The 19,965-nt window shown below is 31.9% G+C and overlaps 1 protein-coding gene across 1 annotated transcript; it reads left to right on the top strand.

Annotated features, from left to right (window-relative positions):
• The first annotated feature begins 2,127 nt into the window (after nucleotides 1–2,127).
• On the top strand, nucleotides 2,128–9,085 carry LOC143046091 (uncharacterized). Its single transcript, XM_076219081.1, has 6 exons — nucleotides 2,128–2,254; nucleotides 2,624–2,806; nucleotides 4,482–4,553; nucleotides 5,632–5,822; nucleotides 7,173–7,745; nucleotides 8,807–9,085. The coding sequence occupies exons 2-6, from the start codon at nucleotides 2,689–2,691 to the stop codon at nucleotides 8,939–8,941; spliced, it is 1,089 nt and encodes a 362-aa protein (XP_076075196.1). The 5' UTR covers nucleotides 2,128–2,254; nucleotides 2,624–2,688; the 3' UTR covers nucleotides 8,942–9,085.
• Nucleotides 9,086–19,965: the final 10,880 nt, after the last annotated feature.

Below are 19,965 nucleotides of genomic sequence, written 5' to 3'. Positions count from 1 at the left end.
ATGGCTTTTTGTATTTAGCAGCAACATGATAAAGCTGTACTTTTGTTAATAAAGAAAAATATTTATTTATCGTATTCTAGTTAATATTAGCTTATTTATCTGTCTATTCATATCAGCAACAACAGTACAAGAAACACCATCGTCACTTAAAAAAACTAGCGATAATAGGAACATCAGATTGACCAATTAATAATAAGAAGTAACCTGCAGATACTTGAAAAAAATCGAAAGCGGCAAGAGCAACCCCAACCCAACCCTTCCCTTTCCCTTAAAAGAACAAACAAAAAACGACAACATCATCATCATCATCACCATAAAACAACAAAACAACAACAGCATAGAACAAACTATAAAAAAATCGGAAGCGCGCGAGAACAACCTAGAAGAAATCCCACATAAGCTTTGGCCAACTAAACATAGTTTCCAAGACTCGCAAAATGTCCAAAATCCTTTACTGCCTTGGAGTAATACAAAACTAAAAGGAGAATACCAACGAAATAATAAGTATAAAAAAGAAGATGTGGTATGATTGCTAATGAGACAACTCTCCACAAGAGACCAAGTGACACAGAAAGTAACAACTATAGGCGCCCGTACGGCCTTCAAGAATGAGCGGTGCCTATACCGTATAGTCAGCTATAAAAGGCCCCGAAATCACAAATGTAAAACAATTGTAAGACCACACCACAACCACAATTTGTGTTTTCGTGTACTCTTTGATGAACTAATGATGAACAGTTCGTCGCAAAAGTTACGAAGTTCTAATGCATCAAAACACTAAATATTAGTAAACGGGAAGAAATAAAATTAAAATAGACGAGTAATTTTTTTTTAAAGTTATAAAGAGTAGCATATACAAAGACGTCAATCGACAACCTTTAGTCCAAAAAATATAATGCCCTTAAGTAAAACGCTAAAGAAGAACAAAAGTCTACAAAACTAACCACCAAAAGCTAAAGGTGAACTAAAGTATGTTTTTTGTACAAAAAAAATCAAATTAATATTTATCTGGTTAATTTCATGGAAGATATATTTTCTGTGAAAATTGTAATTGTGACAATGGTAACTTCGACAGAAGAATAGTCACTTTATTGCAATCATCTACATATATAAAACTTAGCATGACTTATGTCTGTTATCATTCCGTTGGGTTGCTGTCTCATAGAGTATAAGACCTTCACGCCGCAACTCTTTATATTCATATTGGCTAAATCACTTATTGCTGTGAGCGGTCTAGTGAATGATAATATGTATGTTTGATATTTGTATACATGTACTTATAATAAATATAAATGTTAGAAATGTACACATAATTAATGACGGCATGAGACGAGTAGTATAAACGTGTCTTCAAAAACTTGCGCATAGCTTAATATATATCGCGAAATTTGATGCAGAAATATGAATGAACTTCGTCTGTCTGGATTATTTCGTGATAGATATAAAACTAAATTTTATGGCCTTGTTCAAAAGTACTGTTACCCAGTCTTAGGTAAGTAGTTTTTACTGTAAACTGCAATTGTTCAAGGGCAAATTCTACCACTAGGGGTGTTGAATGACCTTGGCTACCGATGAGGGGGGTCTCGCAGGGACGGTTATCCTAACTGATTTGAGGGTGGTTGTTTCAATACTTTTTGTTTTCAAATCAAAATTTAACAGAATTAAACAATCATTAGAGTTTTTTTTTTTAATCCTAGGAAAAAAACTGTAATTAAAATGATTCCAAATATTATGGATTATTCAAATTAATGGGTTTTTTTTTATCGTCGGGATTACAATATTTTTAGTGTAGCAACCAAGGCAGTTAAAAGCAATCATGACAATTTAAAATGTTCATTTTAGAAAAATCGAAGTTTTTACATTTTTACCTTGACGTTTTTCGTCAATATCCGGATTTCGTCTGTCAAATGAAATACATATTATGATACATGATTCCTCTATTAATCCCTTACTTTTCTCAACTGTAATATTATGAAAATAACATAATAACACATAAGAACTGTCCAGACAATCAGTTGCTTATGTTATAATGCGCTGTTAATTTACACCATCTGAATGCCTCATGAAGTTCGGTCATTCAGACATCTGTTGTATGTGTGCATATTGCTGCAGATCTTAATTAACTATATACACATACGTACTACATATACTGATTCATATGTTAACCACGTGCAGTTTTCCAACAGCTATCGGGGGACTGGTTCCTTTGCTTTTTAGAAAATAATTTTAAAGGAATTTTACACTTGTACAGCAGGTAAGTTGATTATATAGACATATACTGTAAAACTATGAAAGTTTTTAAATGAAAGATTTTTAATATTTTTGATAAATTAAAGAGGAAAGCAAAAAGAAAGATAGAAAATGATATTAGTAGGAAAATAAATTTGGAAGAAGTGACAATACCGTCAGTACTGTTTGTTAAAAGTAGTTAAACGTTCCAATATGACAATTTTATGAGTTTTATGATAATATTTTTTCAGAAGAAATTGAATTATCATCAATGAAAAACCCAGTATTTTCTATAGAATGATAATAAACAATTAAGGTTATAGCTACCCCCAATATTTCGTCCTCATACTCTGTTAGTAATGTCCATCTTGACACGGTACATCTTCTATTTTAGGGTATAGCGCAACACCATGCAGCTATCCCAATAACTTGTCCTCACACCCTATTAGAGATTGTAGTATGCACAGCCCACTCCGAGTCAAAATACAAAATGCTTTAAACAAAGCATTCCAACTTGAAAAAACTGATGTTCTTTTTGTTGGTGGCAGAAGGCAGAACCGGAAAAGACGAAAACATGGTGAGTTAAGGACAAACATGACTAATGTGTATAACCCTTATCAAAATAAATTATTAAATTATAAAGAGAAAAAAATGAAACAATTTTCAGTTCGTTGACATATTATGATTTTTGCTAATATTCATAGCTTGTTTTCGTGTGCTCATTGAAAAACAAAAGGCCAAATTGATTTCTTTCCAAACAGCACGTGCTTCTTGAATATAACGTTCCTTCACCTTTTGCGCTCGTGGCCAAAAGTTCGAAAAGCAAAATTTATGAAATGAAAGTGCTTAATGAAGATTTCCTGAATTCATACTCTAGCAATGTTTATTCTATTTGCAAGAGTTACTCCTTTTTTTTTTAAATTTGATCTATGCAGAACTCTGAGATGCAGAGTCTTAAAATTTTAATATGATGGTTACTTTATACATTGATTAGTCAACTATGTTCACATATTGCTGGCACCAATTCAACTTAGTATAAACTCATAGAACGGAATTTTAGAATTGCAATTATTTATAAAATGTTTCATCTTTACAAAATACAGCTTGAACTTTATTACCAGTGCAAAGCTCGATCTCATTTTGCAGATTTATTATTGGCAACAGCATTTTAGATAACTCTTACTTATATAATATTTATGCTTTAAAAAAAATCACAATACCTAGGTTTTTGGCAGTTTCCTTCTATCGATGAATGATTAATAATCAATTGGATTAAGCTGTTCTTACTATGAGAGAATACATGTGTGTTTGTGTAACAATGAGTCGATCTTCTGTGAAAATATGCAGAAATACGCACCCTCTTTGATGAACTGCCAGAATGAATTATTTGGCGTTTATTTGTGGATTGTGATACGTATAACGCCTTTAACTGATCAGTAGTACTTGTGTGAATAATGTATACATAGTATAAACAATAATAATGGAATAGAAAAGATACAGAACATGAAGATGATGCAATTAAGTTTCAGTCTAATATATACAAAAAAAAAATCAAAAGTACTAATAGTAAGGCCAAACACATTCAAAACTCATTACTTTTTGAGGAACCTTACTATTGCTTGTAAAATTATGAGTGCATGCATATATCTATCTTTTTTGGCATCTTGGTATTGATAATGACCTAATCATGATGAGGTACTGGATAAGCCTCCTTTTTACATAAACTAAAATTAACGGAGATATAATGAAAAATCCCTCGCAGCCTTTTAATAATTGTTTAACCTGTTGAAATTGAGTTATTAACCTGTGTACCTTCTCAGATTATAGGGCTTCTTCAAGTTAGTTCAAAATTTTTTTCTACGGTCGAGAAATATTTGCTTCTACGTCTATAGTTTTATTTTCTTTTTATGTTGTTAAAGCATTCATTTTGTCGCATATTTCCTTTTTAACTTATGGAGTTCCTTGTGTGATAAATAAAATTACTCATTACTCCTTATTATCGGATTTCCACGGTTTAACATGCTCAAGTGAGAAATAAATCAAATGAATAATTTCTATTTCAGAGGATTCTATTATTTTGTTAGTTATACATAATTTTTGTGTTTTAACTTAAAACAAAATAAAAAACTTAATTGACAAAACCGTCATGATGTGGCGTCTTAAATCCACCTTCAACCCTGTAACCATGTGCAGATATCATCTTAAAATAATCTCATTATCTCTCTTGTTATACGTGATATTAACTTTTACAGCAAAAGACAAAAAGAAATCGAAGAAGTATGAAGGAAAAGGAACACCAGTACTAAAAGCCAAAACATACAATGGTAAAATTAATGTTCAAACATTTATTAATTCCTATACACAACCTTTATCCTTGTACTCTCATATTTGGCAATTTGATGACTGATAGATATAAGATTTTTGCAAGCAGTGCTAGCATTGCGCATTCAATTGATTTCCTCACAACAAGTTTAATGTAGTTATTGGTAAAAAATATGGACCAAATCAAGTACACCTTTTAGAGTGTGCTCGATTTTAGTGACTCAGCACGAGGTATTTTGGAATTTACAGGTTCTTTAGATTTTTTTTGTACAAAATAAACACTAGCACATCAGAGAAAAGCAAATGAGTAAATTTTGTTTCAAATTTCATAACAAAAATCTCTGTATTAAAGGCTGTGGATTTTCCACAAAGTAGTACTCTTTTTCTATTAAATGCAATGAAACAGTAAGTAATAATGCTTTGCATCAAGTTTCCCCTTGTTATATGTACAAAATGACCTATCTCTATAATTCATCATATCTGTAGTTTTAATACAATTGAAGTTTGAAAAGTTCGTACAAAAATGGCTACAATTTCAATTGTTTTACATTGTCTTATCGGGGCCTTTTATAGCTGACTATGCGGTATGGGCTTTGCTCATTGTTGAAGGCCGTACGGTGACCTATGGTTGTTAATGTCTGTGTCATTTTGGTCTTTTGTGGATAGTTGTCTCATTGGAAAACATACCACATCTTCTTTTTTATATACAGAAGGGGTCATAAACTTTAATCGATATAATCGATTGTGTCGATCGGATTACTATAAATTCAAGATATGCATGTTCATTTTTATGATAAAGTCCCGTAACTAAGCCAAAAAAATTAAAAAATGTATGTATTAAAATAGTTAAAAGGTAATAAATAGAGTAACAAACTAGTCCTTATAAGTATACAGTTAACTTCATTTACAGGACCTATCTTTGACACTCTAGCAATATATAATATATTAAGCTTAATAAAAAAAAATGATTTCTAGGTCCTGAATGACATTAAGCGATCGAAATTACTTTAAGTGTCACCAAATTCAATATTTCGAGGGAAAAAGTTATTGTATCCAAGGTTCAATTTCTATCAATATTAGGAAATAAAGGCAAGTACGTTGCTCTGGTTGCTGACGATGATATCTCCTTGTCTCCAAGTATGGTGGACGAGTTGTTATACGGTTCTAAAGCTGATACCATCAGTATAAACTGCGATGAAGATGAGGTGTCAGTAGATGCTATCAGTGTTAACCAAGCAGAGGCTGTTAACAAAGAAGATGACGAAGAAAGTGTAAGACTTTTTATCTTTGTGTTGGTCCATCTATGGAAACTTACATTCTAGTAAACAAAAGGTACCAGAAAAACAATAATTAGTCTCATGAAGACAAAACGCGCGTTTGGCGTACTTAATTAAGGTTCATGTGTACCCTATGGCTAAAATGGCCGTATTTTCACCTCAAAATTTACTCTGAGTACAGGCAAACCTGTGCATCTGGAAAAGTTTTAAGGCATAGCATGCCCTAGATAAATAGAATTCAAATGCATTGTATGATTTAGAAAATTCATAACTTAACCGGATTGTGCCGTACACTTTTTTTTCGTCCCAGCAGAAGATGATAAAATTAACTAACAGTTGAGTTTACCTTGATATGGTCCACTCAGGTAAACAGTTTAAATAACCAATTATTGTCAGGTATCTATTGTCCATCTATTGTCCATGTCATTTAATACAGCTCACTTCAATTATTACCTGTGGGGAAGTTCTCAAACCTGTTTCACAACTTAGTTTATTTTGGCACCTTCTGGAGGAATGAAAAAAGTGCGCGGCGAAATCCTGGTAAGTTTTTATTGTTCTAAAACCTAAAACATGTTTGAAATTTATTTATCTAGGGCATGCTATGCCTGAAAATTGTTATAGATACGCAGGTTTGTCTGTACTCAGAGTAAATTTTGAGGTGAAAATACAGCCATTTTAGCCATAGGGTCCACATGAACCTTAAATGACTGGTATCGTTGATGACCTTTGATAACCTTTTGATGTCACTGCTGGTGAACGTTTTGACACCGAATATTTATTCTTGCGCCACCAATATGTCTTATGAAACACAAAACGCGCGTCGGTCCCACTTACTATTGACTTTGGTATCATTGATGGTTTGTTTATTTTGTTTAATCTCTTTTCATTATTTAAACTGATATTTGCACATGAAATAAATGAGCAAATACTTATCAAGAGAATTTTTAAGGTGCGAGCTTTTTTCTTTTGTAATGCAAATAACTTGAATTTTCTTTAAAAACGAAATCTCAAAATTTTGTTCTGATCTCATCGACTGTTTTTCTTTCTTTCAAAATGTGATCTTAGTTGATTTTACTTTTTTTATTATTATTATCAACATAGTTTAAAGCAAAATAGAATTGTATTTTTTTTTGCGAAAAGTGTTGCTCATTTTCGCCTGTATATCGAGTTGTGCATGACATGAAAGGAAAGAAAGAATATTTTGTATGATTTGTGTATATGAAATGGGCGACGATGTTGCAGTAATTGTCATTTCTCAATTAAAATAATGCTCCTATGTCTAGTTATAAGCTTGAACTCTGAGCCTCGATACATTTTAAGTACTTTAAATATACTCCTTTACAGGTATACGATGACAACGACGAGGAAACCATCGATGTGCCTGAAATAAGTTATACCGAAACCAGTCTTCAAGAAGAAATGAAACTTGCAGAGATTAAAAATGACGAAGAAAGACACAGTAGTTGTGATACAGGATATAATTCTGAAGAAGACCATAGAATAAGAACAACATCAGAAAGCGAAGATGAAATGCATCTAAACAACAATGACAGCCATCTTGATTGCGAATCCAATATGGATAAACAAGAAAACGACAGAGAAGAAGATGACGTATTTGTCGATGAAAAAGAGGAAGGTTTCAATGAAAGTTTTGTTTCTGATGAAGATGACAATACACATCAGAAAAATAATTTGAATGACAAGGGTGTTGTCATGGTTTCCGAGAAGACAGAAGTAGACAGTACTGAGCCAAACGAGGATCATACAGAACTAACTGACAAGGAGGTAACAGACAGCAGAGTAGAGCAAAATATAAAGGTTGACTTAGAGAAAAATGGTCTGCCTGAAAAGATGAATGTTCCGGAAATAACACTTAAGAAACCAAGGATTATTGCCAACTTTGACTATGACGAAGAGGTAACTATTATGATATTTATAAAAGATCGAAAACACTGAGATTGGTTGATGGCTGTTGATGGCTTAACATCCGGTGGTAAATATTTCATGCATATTCAGAACGTAAAAAGAGGATTCTGTAGGACAGCAGACCATGATTAGGGACATGACTTTGGAACTCCCACTGTGATATAAAGGTGTAAGATAGGGTCAGTAATTTTGCCTTGCCATCTATGGACCACTCAGAAAGTTGTTTCAAAATCCTTTAACTTGCAGAGCGGACTTATCGTCTTCATATGGACGTGGCTATGTTTTTATACATCCCGCACAGTTATATATATTGCAGATTTTCACATGTTCACATTTATGGTTTTTATATTTTTCTTTCTTTTTATTATTGTAATAACATGACAGTTTTGACCACTCTAGGAAAAACACAAGCTCTTTAAATAATAGGTACAGCCCAAATGTATTTAGGTAAAATAATTCCAAGTTCTATAAGTATGATATGTGTCCTCAATGTGATGTTTGAATTAGGTTAACAAACTTGATTTGATGAAGGTTGACATATGATTATAGAACAATATAGTTTCATTATGTTTGTCCCAATTTCAGTTTATCAATTCTACTAAGACTAATAGGGGATCTTTTTGAACTATGATATGATATAATCGAAATATAATGCTAGAAATGTTGACGTCTTTAACCTTGGATTCACCTTAATAAAAAGACATTTTTGAAATCTGATTACACTATGAAGATCGTATAATTGACATACATGAAGGTTTATCCAAATGAATTTTGATTTTATTCGAGTTTTTCAGTTAACTTCCAAGTCACTCATTTTTTAAATCTTTACTCCAAAACCTACCAATACAGTCTGTTAACTGGTTCTTAGTTTGAAAATTTTATTAGAGTCCCAATATATTTAAAGTAATGACAATAGAAATCAAATGGTTTGTCGGTATCATTGCACTTTCACTGTATCATATGACAAAAGTCAAAATATCCGACCAACTTGATTTTTTTTATACTTGTGTTTGATAAGCCACTTACCTTTTATGTTGTTTTGAAATTAACAGGAAGAAGAAGAGATCTACACAAAGCAACCCAAGACTTGGTTCAGAAGAAAAACAGAAGAAGATGAAGAATTAAGACCACTTATTTGCTGTGGCGATGAAAACGGAGTGGGCTTTGCATGCTGCACAATTCTCTAAACTTATCATTTTAATTGAACATAGTGAGGATAACACAGGATAAACTATAATTACACTTTTTGTATTGGAGAAACAAACCGATTTCATTCTTCAAGAAGCTTTTGGTTGTCAAAAAGGCTAGCAAAATACATACCGCACCATTTTGTCAAACTTATCAAATAATAAATTTCAGCAATCTGAAAGGTATAAGGAAGTTGCAGTAAAACAAGTTGAAGGCGAAATAAATATGTGCATCTTCTAGTTGCTTCAAATCCACTTGTGTATTTTTATATTAAGCAGTAACATTATCAAATCAATTATTTTATAATACGACACCAATATAAAGCAATAAAACAAAGGAATTGTTTGAATACGGAATCATTTTGAAATCTTGAAAATTGATAAGAAATTTATGATGAAAAATAACCCAATTTAGGAGTGTTAGCCATGCATGTATAACTAAGGCGGTTAGTTAGTTCATACTGATATATCAGTGAAAGTAAAATTAACCCTGTCCATGTGCATGGCTAACCCTTTTTAGTTGGGTTAGTTTTCATCATACATTTCTGATCAATATTTCCAGAATTAAAAATAATTGCAGATTCAAATAATTCCATGTTACAACTGCATTACCGTTCTCAACACTGTAATGAAACAGTAACAGTAATAACAAATCGCTAATTATAGAATCATGTACTAAGATAAGACTATTGAAATTTGATTAAAAACATAGATGTACACTTATGTTATTAGAAGCATACTGGAATTTATTCGTTTCACTGAAACAACTTTGATTACATCAGGGAGTGATAACCTTTTGATCAGTTTGTGACTATAGGAAACTTTGTGTAATTGGTGGGTTTTTGTAGCCAAATGTAACTTAAATTGGAGAACGGATATATCAAAAACTTTTAACTTTGGAATTTTTGCGAAACTGATATTAAGAAAAATGCTGTTGAATTATTAACATTACAAATTTATAGAAATGCAGTTTTCCTGTGTAATTCTCCTTCATGTCCCTTTAAGAAGTTAGCCAAACACTGCTTTGCTTCTTACATTCAATTCATAAGTTATCAAAGATTCAGACCTCTGGTGACAGTGATAACTATCATGTTCATGTAAAATGCAACTGAAGAAAGTGTTTGCTAAAATCAGCATAATGCTCTTTAAAATATTTAAAGTTGGCATAATGTATGAGCAAATATTAATTGTTTTTTGAGGTTCCCGAAATAAGTTCAATCCTACGTCGTTTTCTTTTGAAAATTACTCGTAAATAGAAATACCTTATGAACAATACTATAGAAAAATCTACACTTGAACGTTTCAGCAAAATCAGTCACAAGATCCAGACGTATTTGCCCCATATTCTTATTTGATTAATATGTGGGACAACCTGGTCTGGTCCTTGTGATGCAAACTGAAATATATCAATAAAAGTATCTAATTAATCTGGTTAGTCAAATTCTGAAAATTCTCACAGTTGCATGTCATATTTTAGATATATCAAGTATTAAATGTCATACGAGTTTGTCTTGAATCTAGATCATCAAAAACCAGCATAAACACTGGCTTAATATTATACAGCAAATCAGATGTAAAGTTTCGGATAATTTTTAAACTAAAGTTAAAGATCTAAAGTTCTAACAAATGTCTTTAAAAAAAGTTAAAGATGTTGTACATCTGTTTTGCTGATTTGTGAATTTGTGAATTTTTCGAAAAGTTGAAGCCAGTATTTATGGCTACAAGAAACCCATATAGTCAAGTATAACAATATGTTATAAAGATAAAATACACATATTATATTTCACAAATAAATACGAAAAAAATTGCAACATAAAAGAAATAAAATGATATAAAAATTTGTAAAAAAAAGGAAAATATTAAGAAAAAAATACGCTCTGATATTTCAATCCGATGTTAGTATTAGCAATATTAGTTGTGTATAGGCACACAAAGGTATGTTAAAAGAGCTAGAACAGTTTCATTTGTTGTTATAATCATACCTATTTCATTGTTGGTAACACAGTTTTTCTCTTTTATAATGTAAACCAAAAGTTACTGCAATGGAAGAAATAAATTGAATATATACATTCTATAATGATACAAAACATTGCCTTTTCAGCAGATCTTAAATTGTGTCTATATATTTACCTAGTCATTCAATGAAGTCTTAGTTCAGCCCGATGATAAATGAATGAATTCAAGCTTAGAAATGAATGAAATAGGTGGATATTTAGATACTTCCCTCGTTTTACTATAACTTATTGTGAGGAAGCAAAATACTTGTATCTACATGAGTGTTATTTAATATTCTTTACTATTTTGATATTATTGATTGTATTGTTTGTATGATTTCTTTTCTACTGAATAAACTATTTCATGCTTAAAAATTTATATGTATTTCAAAGCAAATTCTGATGCTTTAGAGGGATCTGACTACTTGTAATTCGTTTTTAATGACGGAGTTGAAAGCAAACGTGGAAAAAAAGAAAGGAAAGAAATATACATTTTCTTAACAGTTAGTGAGATATTTTGTATTTGGTTCACACATTGATCAGTGTCTTTGATGAATCCCACTATCAGGCTAATTATAACAGAAAACATTAGTCCTTGAATATTGTATCAACTGTTACATATATCTGTTCCAGACCATATTAGTATTTGCCATATGCGTATGGTCATGACCATCTGCGTATTTACTCATGAATGTGGTCCGACCATACTCGTATGGTCCGGATTATTAACATGATGAACGTTAAAACTGTGTTACTAGAATAAAAGTTTCTAAAAATATTTGTTTTTTACAAATTCAATTATTTGGTAGTCATCGTTACATGAAGAATTTGATGAAGTTAATCTTACTTAAAAGAAAGAACTATCATAGTTAAATATGTTTAGATCGGCTCATTATAGCTTTGTCCTTACAAAATGCAAAATGCCATCTTTAGAAAATTCCTTCAAGAAATATCTAAATGAACGGTTTAACAATAAGTAAATTGCTTAATAAAGGCAACAGAAGTATACCGCTGTTCATAAGTCATTAATCGATTGAGAGAAATCAAATCCTGGTTACAAACTAAAACTCACAGGCACTTTGGTTATTGGCCCTCTTTCTTTTCTTTTTTTCTTTCTTTTGGTGTTGAAATTTGTATTAAATTATAATGTCTTAAGAAAGTTCTTATTGTTTTTCGTTAATGTGTTCATGTGTTGTTTTTTTGTTTTTTTTTTTGTTACTTATACTTTTTACAGTAACAGTAATAGATGCGAGCAAAAATACTTCCATTTAAAGAAAGAATCAGAAATAAGAAATAAATTGTGTCACCGGGAAGTTCTGAAATACTTTGACAATTTAAACACTAAGAAAACAGAATAGCGATCCGTGCCCCTTACGCATGTGGTTTCAATTACGGATGAATATCTTCAGTGTAAAGGCGGTTTTATATCGACTTCAAGCGAAAATATGCAAGATACCTAACAGATACAATAATTTATATATTTGTTAAAGATAACAGAAGTGAGATAGTAATTTGTGGATTTTTTGGGGTTTGGATCTGTGTGTTCCTGCAAAGGATGTTAAAATATTCGAAAATACCTCTATGGTCCGGCCCGTTCATAACCAAACGAGTATAATACTCATATGGTCCGACCATACGCGTACGTATGTTCGGACCATTTGAGTGCTTGTATATGGTCATGACCATACGCATACGGTCAAAAAACATATATGGTACGGAACATATCCACAAAACAGGCAAAATATCTCTATACATTATCATGACATTTCACTATAGCTCTCAACTGACCCTCTTCTCTAGATGTGTATGTCAATATATTTTATAATCAATTATTGCTGATGGTATCTGAGAAACAGAAATATAAATGTTGACCAATGAACCCAGAAAATGGATAAAAGCTTTGTACACGGGAGAAAACAGAAAGGTAATGTTCAATTGTGAAGAATCAGATTGGAAAAATCTGAGATTCACCAAGGATCAAAAATGGTTTCTCCGCGTTTATCTAAACAAACTACTAAGATTACTCTGGTGCTTACCTACCGGTATTTGTGGATGATACCAAGATTTCAAGAAGATCCGAGCGATAAATTTATAAATTCTTTAAAGCGATTTTGGAGAAAAAAAACATAGAAATATGGATTAATTAACGGATACTGAAATTTCATCCGGAAAATGTATGAACATAAAAATGGACAGAAAAGCAAACTATAATGACCAACTCGTTGTTATACATTACTGAACCAAACAGTTACAAATGTGGATGAGGAAAATAATTTCGATCGATATATATAGACCAAGAGTTTACATTTGAAAAAAAGCACTTTAACACACAAGTGCGAAAATAATGATTAAAAACCATTTTTTTAAACGGTCTTGGAACGGTCAACCATGTAGGAAGTTAGGGACAAATGCCAGGCGGAAATTTAAAAAAAAGCAAATGTTAACGAAATATAAAATTTTCAGGTAGTCTACCTTCTGAAATATGAAGTCTAACGCAAAGAGTATGTGGTCACCGCTGGATTAGTATCTTCCTACACCTCGCATTCTTCATAGCAGGCAAGACAAAACTCAATTGAAACACTAAGGTTTTTCCACCCAGGCATAGATGACATCAGAACGACTAAACACAAACTTAAGGGATATTTGGTTTTCAATGTACTGCAAACTTTGTTATTGATTTGTCCTTCCAAATGTATTGATTCCAGTATAACAAGCGAGTCTTGTGCAGATAAAACGATGGTGTGGCGTTCTGCATTACAAGCTTATTATTTTTCATGAGTTTGAGATAAAGGCAACAGAATGATGCTACCACTGTTCGAAATTCATAAATCGATAGAGAAAAAACAAATCCGGGTTACAAACTTAAACTGAGGGAAACGTATCAAATATAAGAGAACTACGACACAACAGAAACACAACATTAAAATGTAACACACACAGAAATGAACTTTAACATAACAATGGCCATTTTCCTGACTTGGTACAGGGCATTATAAGAAAAAAATGGTGGTTTGAACCTGGTTTTGTGGCATGCCAAACCTCCCGCTTTAATGGCAATGCTAATTATAACATTAAAATGACAACATTACATGACAGGACTACAATACAAATAAATGGGAGAAAATATAGAACTATTAGTTCGATGCCACTGCTTGTGAACGTTACATCTTGGATGGCATACCGACATGAAATGTCATTGATAAGTCATTTTCTGTAAATTTACTGTTCATAAAATGTAAGACTACACACGCTGATATGCCTTGACTGTTTAATTGATCATGATTGAATTGTATGTGGAAAGTATCTAAAAAGATAGAAGTTCTACTACAGGTGTCACATAAACATGTAAAAAAACCAATAATCAATGAAAATGAAAATGAAGTCAATGTCACATGAACTCTGGCAGTTATATACGCACAACTGATAGCCATTCTATACAAGATATATAGATGACCTATTATTAAATGTAGCACTATCTCAGAAATGGAGCTACTAAGAATATGAACCATTAAAAGTGGGTCAGGTGTAGGCAAGCCCTACCAAACGAATATGTACATCTCACAAGCAATCCATACATCAATGTAAGTTGACAATTTGTAATCACAAAAAAATCACTTTAACCATGAAAAATAATGAGTAAAGGTTTGAATCCTTCCAAAGTGTACATGTACATCTTAGTCATTCCATACACCAAAATATGGTTGATCAATTCGTTCGAGGAAATCTAAATGTTACTCGAGTCGATGATTCATTAAAACGAGATGAAGGTCAGATGAATCCTTGAAGACCGACATGAACACCTAACAATCGTTCAATACCTCAATAAGATCTATTGCTTATACTATTGGAAATACGGACGTGACCTCAAAAACTTGACTTGATCACAGACCCACAACATAACATGATCAGGGTCGTAAGAACCCTGGCCGACTGACATGTAGACCTTCCAATATCTATATATACCAAATGTAAATGTTCTATTACTCAGAATGCGGGTCCCAGTAAAGGACTATGCCAGACGGAATCCTAGGAACATCAATGATTTGTATACAGTCAAGATATCAAGTTCTCAGGTTTTCTACTCTCTGAAAATCGGTCATAGCTACCAAGATCAGTGATTTTTTCAAAATTGTCAATGCTTTTGGAACATTGAATTTGATTTGGACTTTTAACTGTTTTGTTATATGTAGATTCAATGCCCTCCATATGTTTTTTTCTTTCTTAAAATTTTGTAATTGTAGATTGAATATTTGCACCTCTTACTATATGTATGGAACATAATTTTGTTGATGATTGTCAAATAATTAGTTTTTTTTGTAAATTTGTCTATGAATGGAGTTTTTTTCAGCTTGATCAGGGTATGATTGTATACACTGTGTGTGTCCTTCATTTAACAGATTAAACAAAAAATTTATCAAGCTTCAGAGTGTGTTTATGATTACTTCATTGCTTTTTGAGATAATTTGAGCTTGCAACACATTATGATTTCACTAGCAGCAGGTTGTAGATTTGTTCGGAATCTTTAAGATTTTCTGCCCCAGGAATAGATTAACGTAACGGTACCCAAATTGCACCTATTTAGCAAAAACAGCAGCGGAATTACAAGATTTTCTAGAGACTAAACAATTTGTATTTTTCTGATTTGATACTATGCAAATCTTTCAACATAGGTAAAAATATTTAGATTTACACAAAATGTTCACAGTATTTATCAACAGATGAAGTGTTTACTGAAAAAGCAAAATGTACCGAAACGTCGCCATGCAACGTCATCAAAACGTCATCTTTTTAAAATTAGCAAATACAATATCAACTTCCGAAGCAAGGTTGTCGGCTCTCCGGACATTCCCGAAGTCCTGCGATTGCCGAGTTTATGAGCTTCGGTCCTTGCTTGGAAGTTGATACAATATGTTTCAATTATCTATTTCTTAAAAAATGAAGAGTAAGCATGGACAAGTATCCAATTGTTCAAAATATCTAAAAAGTTAAACAGAAGCTCTGTTATTCATTGACGATGCAAATTTAAGCAAGGATGCAATTTGGGTACTCCTCAATACAGAATCGTTGATGGTTTGGAGGTTAGTTCAAACCAATTTTTCTATGATTCAAATTGGATTGAAAATCTAATTGGTGTACCTATATGATAAAGAAGGATACGGCTACAAAATAAACACAAAATGGAAATTTTTGTCTTGATCATAAAACCAGATGCTCCGCAGGGCGCAGCTTTATACGACCGCAGAGGTTGAACCCTGAACGGTTGGGGCAAGTATGGACACAACATTCAAGCTGGATTCAGCTCTAAATTTGGATTGTGATTAAATAGTTGACACAGCATAGGTTTCTGACACAGAATGAATGTGGTCTAATGAACTTAAAATATTTTTTTTGCCTTTGAGCAATTCACTATGCAGTTGAATATTAATCCTCTCAAAAAAATGTTTGAAGAAAGTTTTAATTTTTTTTATGAAATCTGAAATGAGACAAGTTTACCCCTCCCCCCTCAATTTTTTTTCACATCCCCCTTTCCCTTTTTCCAAAACTGATCTCAATTCAAATTTCTAATGGAGTTTGCAACAATAACTACTCATTTAAATACATCATAAAATATTAAAATGTAAAATAAAGTGCTTGTTATCACTGAATGGTAAAGATTGTTTTAATTTATCAGTTGGTAGTAAAAGTGAATATACATTGTATATTGTATAAAACAATGATTCAAGTTGATTCAACTACTATTCTGGACAAAGAAAGATAACTCCAATTGAAAATTTCTATTAGATATTTCTTGCTATTGCGCAATACTGTGCAATTGAAAATATTTGCTATTACACAATACTATGCAATTGAAGATTTCTTGCTATTGTGCAATACTGTGCAATTGAAAATTTCTTGCTATTGCACAATACTGTGCAATTGAAGATTTCTTGCTATTGCTGAATACTGTGCAATTGAAAATTTCTTGCTATTGCACAATACTTAATATAATAATTTTGGATCCTGATTTGAATCAACTTGAAAACTGGGCCCATAATCAAAAATCTAAGTACATGTTTAGATTCAGCATATCAAAGAAGCCCAAGAATTCATTTTTTGTTAAAATCAAACTTAGTTTAATTTTGAACCCTTTGGACTATGTAGACCAATTTGAAAACAGGACCAAAAATTAAGAATCTACATACACAGTTAGATTTGGCATATCAAAGAACCGCAATTATTAAATTTTTGATGAAATCAAACAGTTTAATTTTGGACCCTGATTTGGACCAACTTGAAAACTGGGCCAATAATCAACCAGGTGCTCTGCAGGGCGCAGCTTTATACGACCGCAGAGGTCGAACCCTGAACAGTTGGGGCAAGTATGGACAAAACATTCAAGCGTGATACAGCTCTGAATTTGGATTGTGATCAAATTTTTGACATTACATGGTTTTTTTTTACACAAAACAAATGTCAAGATTTTACAAATCAATTAAAGACTTCTTCTTCAAACTTTTTAAATCTAAAATTAAATAGTTGATCATGACACAGCATAGGTTTCTGACACAGAACGAATGTGGTCTAATGAACTTAAAAGTTTTTTTTTGCCTTTGAGCAATTCACTATGCTGTTGAATATTAATCCTCTCAAAAAAATGTTTGAAGAAATTTTCTTTTTATTTATGAAATCTGAAATGAGAAAAATTTAAACCCCCCCTTTTTTTCACATCCCTGTTTCCCTTTTTCCAAAACTGATATCAATTCAAATTTCTAATGGAGTTTGCAACAATAACTACTCTTTTAAATACATCATAAAATATTAAAATGTAAAATAAAGTGCTTGTTATCACTGAATGGTAAAGATTGGTTGGTAGTAAAAGTGAATATACATTGTTTATTGTATAAAACAATAAAAAAAACTTCATCAGCAACATTTTATATTGGCAAATTTCCAATGAAGTTATTTACATAAAGTTATTGGCAAATAAGAACAGAAAATGACATCATAGTCATGTCTGGCAAATGTCCAACATACATTATCTAAAAACATTTTAGATAAGATAAGGAAAAAAAGCTTTATCAGCAACATTTTATATTGGCAAATTTCCAATGAAGTTATTTACATAAAGTTATTGGCAAATAAAAATAGAAAATGACATTATAGTCATGTCTGGCAAATTTCCAACATATATTATCAACTACTATTCTATACAAAGAAAGATAACTCCAATTGAAAATTAATTGCTATTGCACAATATTGTGCAATTAGATATTTCTTGCTATTGTGCAATACTGTGCAATTGAAAATTTCTTGCTATTGCACAATACTTGATATGGAATCCTGATTTGGACCATCTTGAAAACTGGGCCCATAATCAAAAATCAAGTACATATTTAGATAAAGCATATCAAATAAGCCCAAGAATTTAATTTTTGTTAAAATCAAACTTAGTTTAATTTTGGACCCTTTGGACCTTAATGTAGACCAATTTGAAAACTGGACCAAAAATTAAGAATCTACATACACAGTTAGATTTGGCATATCAAAGAACCCATTTATTCAATTTTTGATGAAATCAAACAAAGTTTAATTTTGGACCCCCATTTGGACCAACTTGAAAACTAGGCCAATAATTAAAAATCTAAGTACATTTTAAATTCAGCATATCAAAGAACCCCAAGGATTCAATTTTTGTTAAAATCAAACTAAGTTTAATTTTGGACTCTTTGGACCTTAATGTAGACCAATTTGAAAACGGGACCAAAAATTAAGAATCTTCATACATAGTTAGATTGGGGGGCATATCAAAGAACCCCAATTATTCAATTTTTGATGAAATCACACAAAGTTCAATTTTGGACCCTTTGGGCCCCTTATTCCTAAACTGTTAGGACCAAAACTCCCAAAATCAAACCCAACCTTCCTTTTATGGTCATAAACCTTGTGTTTAAATTTCATAGATTTCTATTTACTTATACTAAAGTTATGGTGCAAAAACCAAAAATAATGCTTATTTGGGCCCCTTTTTGGCCCCTAATTCATAAACTGTTGTGACCTCAACTCCAAAAATCAATCCCAACCTTCCTTTTGTGGTCATAAACCTTGTGTTAAAATTTCATTGATTTCTATTTACTTATACTAAAGTTATTGTGCGAAAACCAAGAATAATGCTTATTTTGGCCCTTTTTTGGCCCTTATTTCCTAAACTGTTGGAACCAAAACTCCCAAAATCAATCCCAACCTTCCTTTTGTGGTCATAAACCTTGTGTCAAAATTTCATAGATTTTTATTCACTTAAACTAAAGTTATAGTGCGAAAACCAAGAAAATGCTTATTTGGGCCCTTTTTGGCCCCTAATTCCTAAAATGTTGGGACTAAAACTCCCAAAATCAATCCCAACCTTCCTTTTGTGGTCATAAACCTTGTGTTAAAATTTCATTGATTTCTATTCACTTTTACTAAAGTTAGAGTGCGAAAACTAAAAGTATTCGGACGACGACGACGACGACACTAACGTGATAGCAATATACGACCAAAAAATTAAAATTTTTGCAGTCGTATAAAAATCTAAGTACATTTTTAGATTCAGCATATCAAAGAACTTAGGCCTAAGGATTCCGTTTTTGTTAAAATCAAACTAAGTTTAATTTTGGACCCTTTGGACCTTAATGTAGACCAATTTGAAAACGGGACCAAAAATTAAGAATCTACATACACAGTTAGACTCGGCATATCAAAGAACCCCAATTATTCAATTATTGATGAAATCAAACTAAGTTCAATTTTGGACCATTTGGTCCCCTTATTCCTAAACTGTTGGGACCAAAACTCCCAAAATCAAACCCAACCTTCTTTTTATGGTAATAAACCTTGTGTTTAAATTTCATAGATTTCTATTTACTTAACTAAAGTTATGGTGCGAAAACCAAGAATAATGCTTATTTGGGCCCCTTTTTGGCCCCTAATTCCTAAACTGTTGGAACCAAAACTCCCAAAATCAATCCCAACCTTCCTTTTGTGGTCATAAACCTTGTGTCAAAATTTCATAGA

This window comes from Mytilus galloprovincialis, chromosome 1 (genome assembly GCF_965363235.1).
Source record: "Mytilus galloprovincialis chromosome 1, xbMytGall1.hap1.1, whole genome shotgun sequence".
NCBI lineage: Eukaryota > Metazoa > Mollusca > Bivalvia > Mytilida > Mytilidae > Mytilus > Mytilus galloprovincialis.
Note: the sequence above shows the minus strand (reverse complement) of the source record. Positions and strands in the feature narration are given on the sequence as shown.

Bases quoted from the DNA above. Each gene is read 5' to 3' on its own strand.
- LOC143046091 (XM_076219081.1), top strand. From the start codon at position 2,689: ATGCACAGCCCACTCCGAGTCAAAATACAAAATGCTTTAAACAAAGCA. The intron at 4,554-5,631 runs GTAAAATTAATG...TATCAATATTAG, and splicing joins AAAAGCCAAAACATACAATG to GAAATAAAGGCAAGTACGTT. The intron at 5,823-7,172 runs GTAAGACTTTTT...ACTCCTTTACAG, and splicing joins AAGAAGATGACGAAGAAAGT to GTATACGATGACAACGACGA.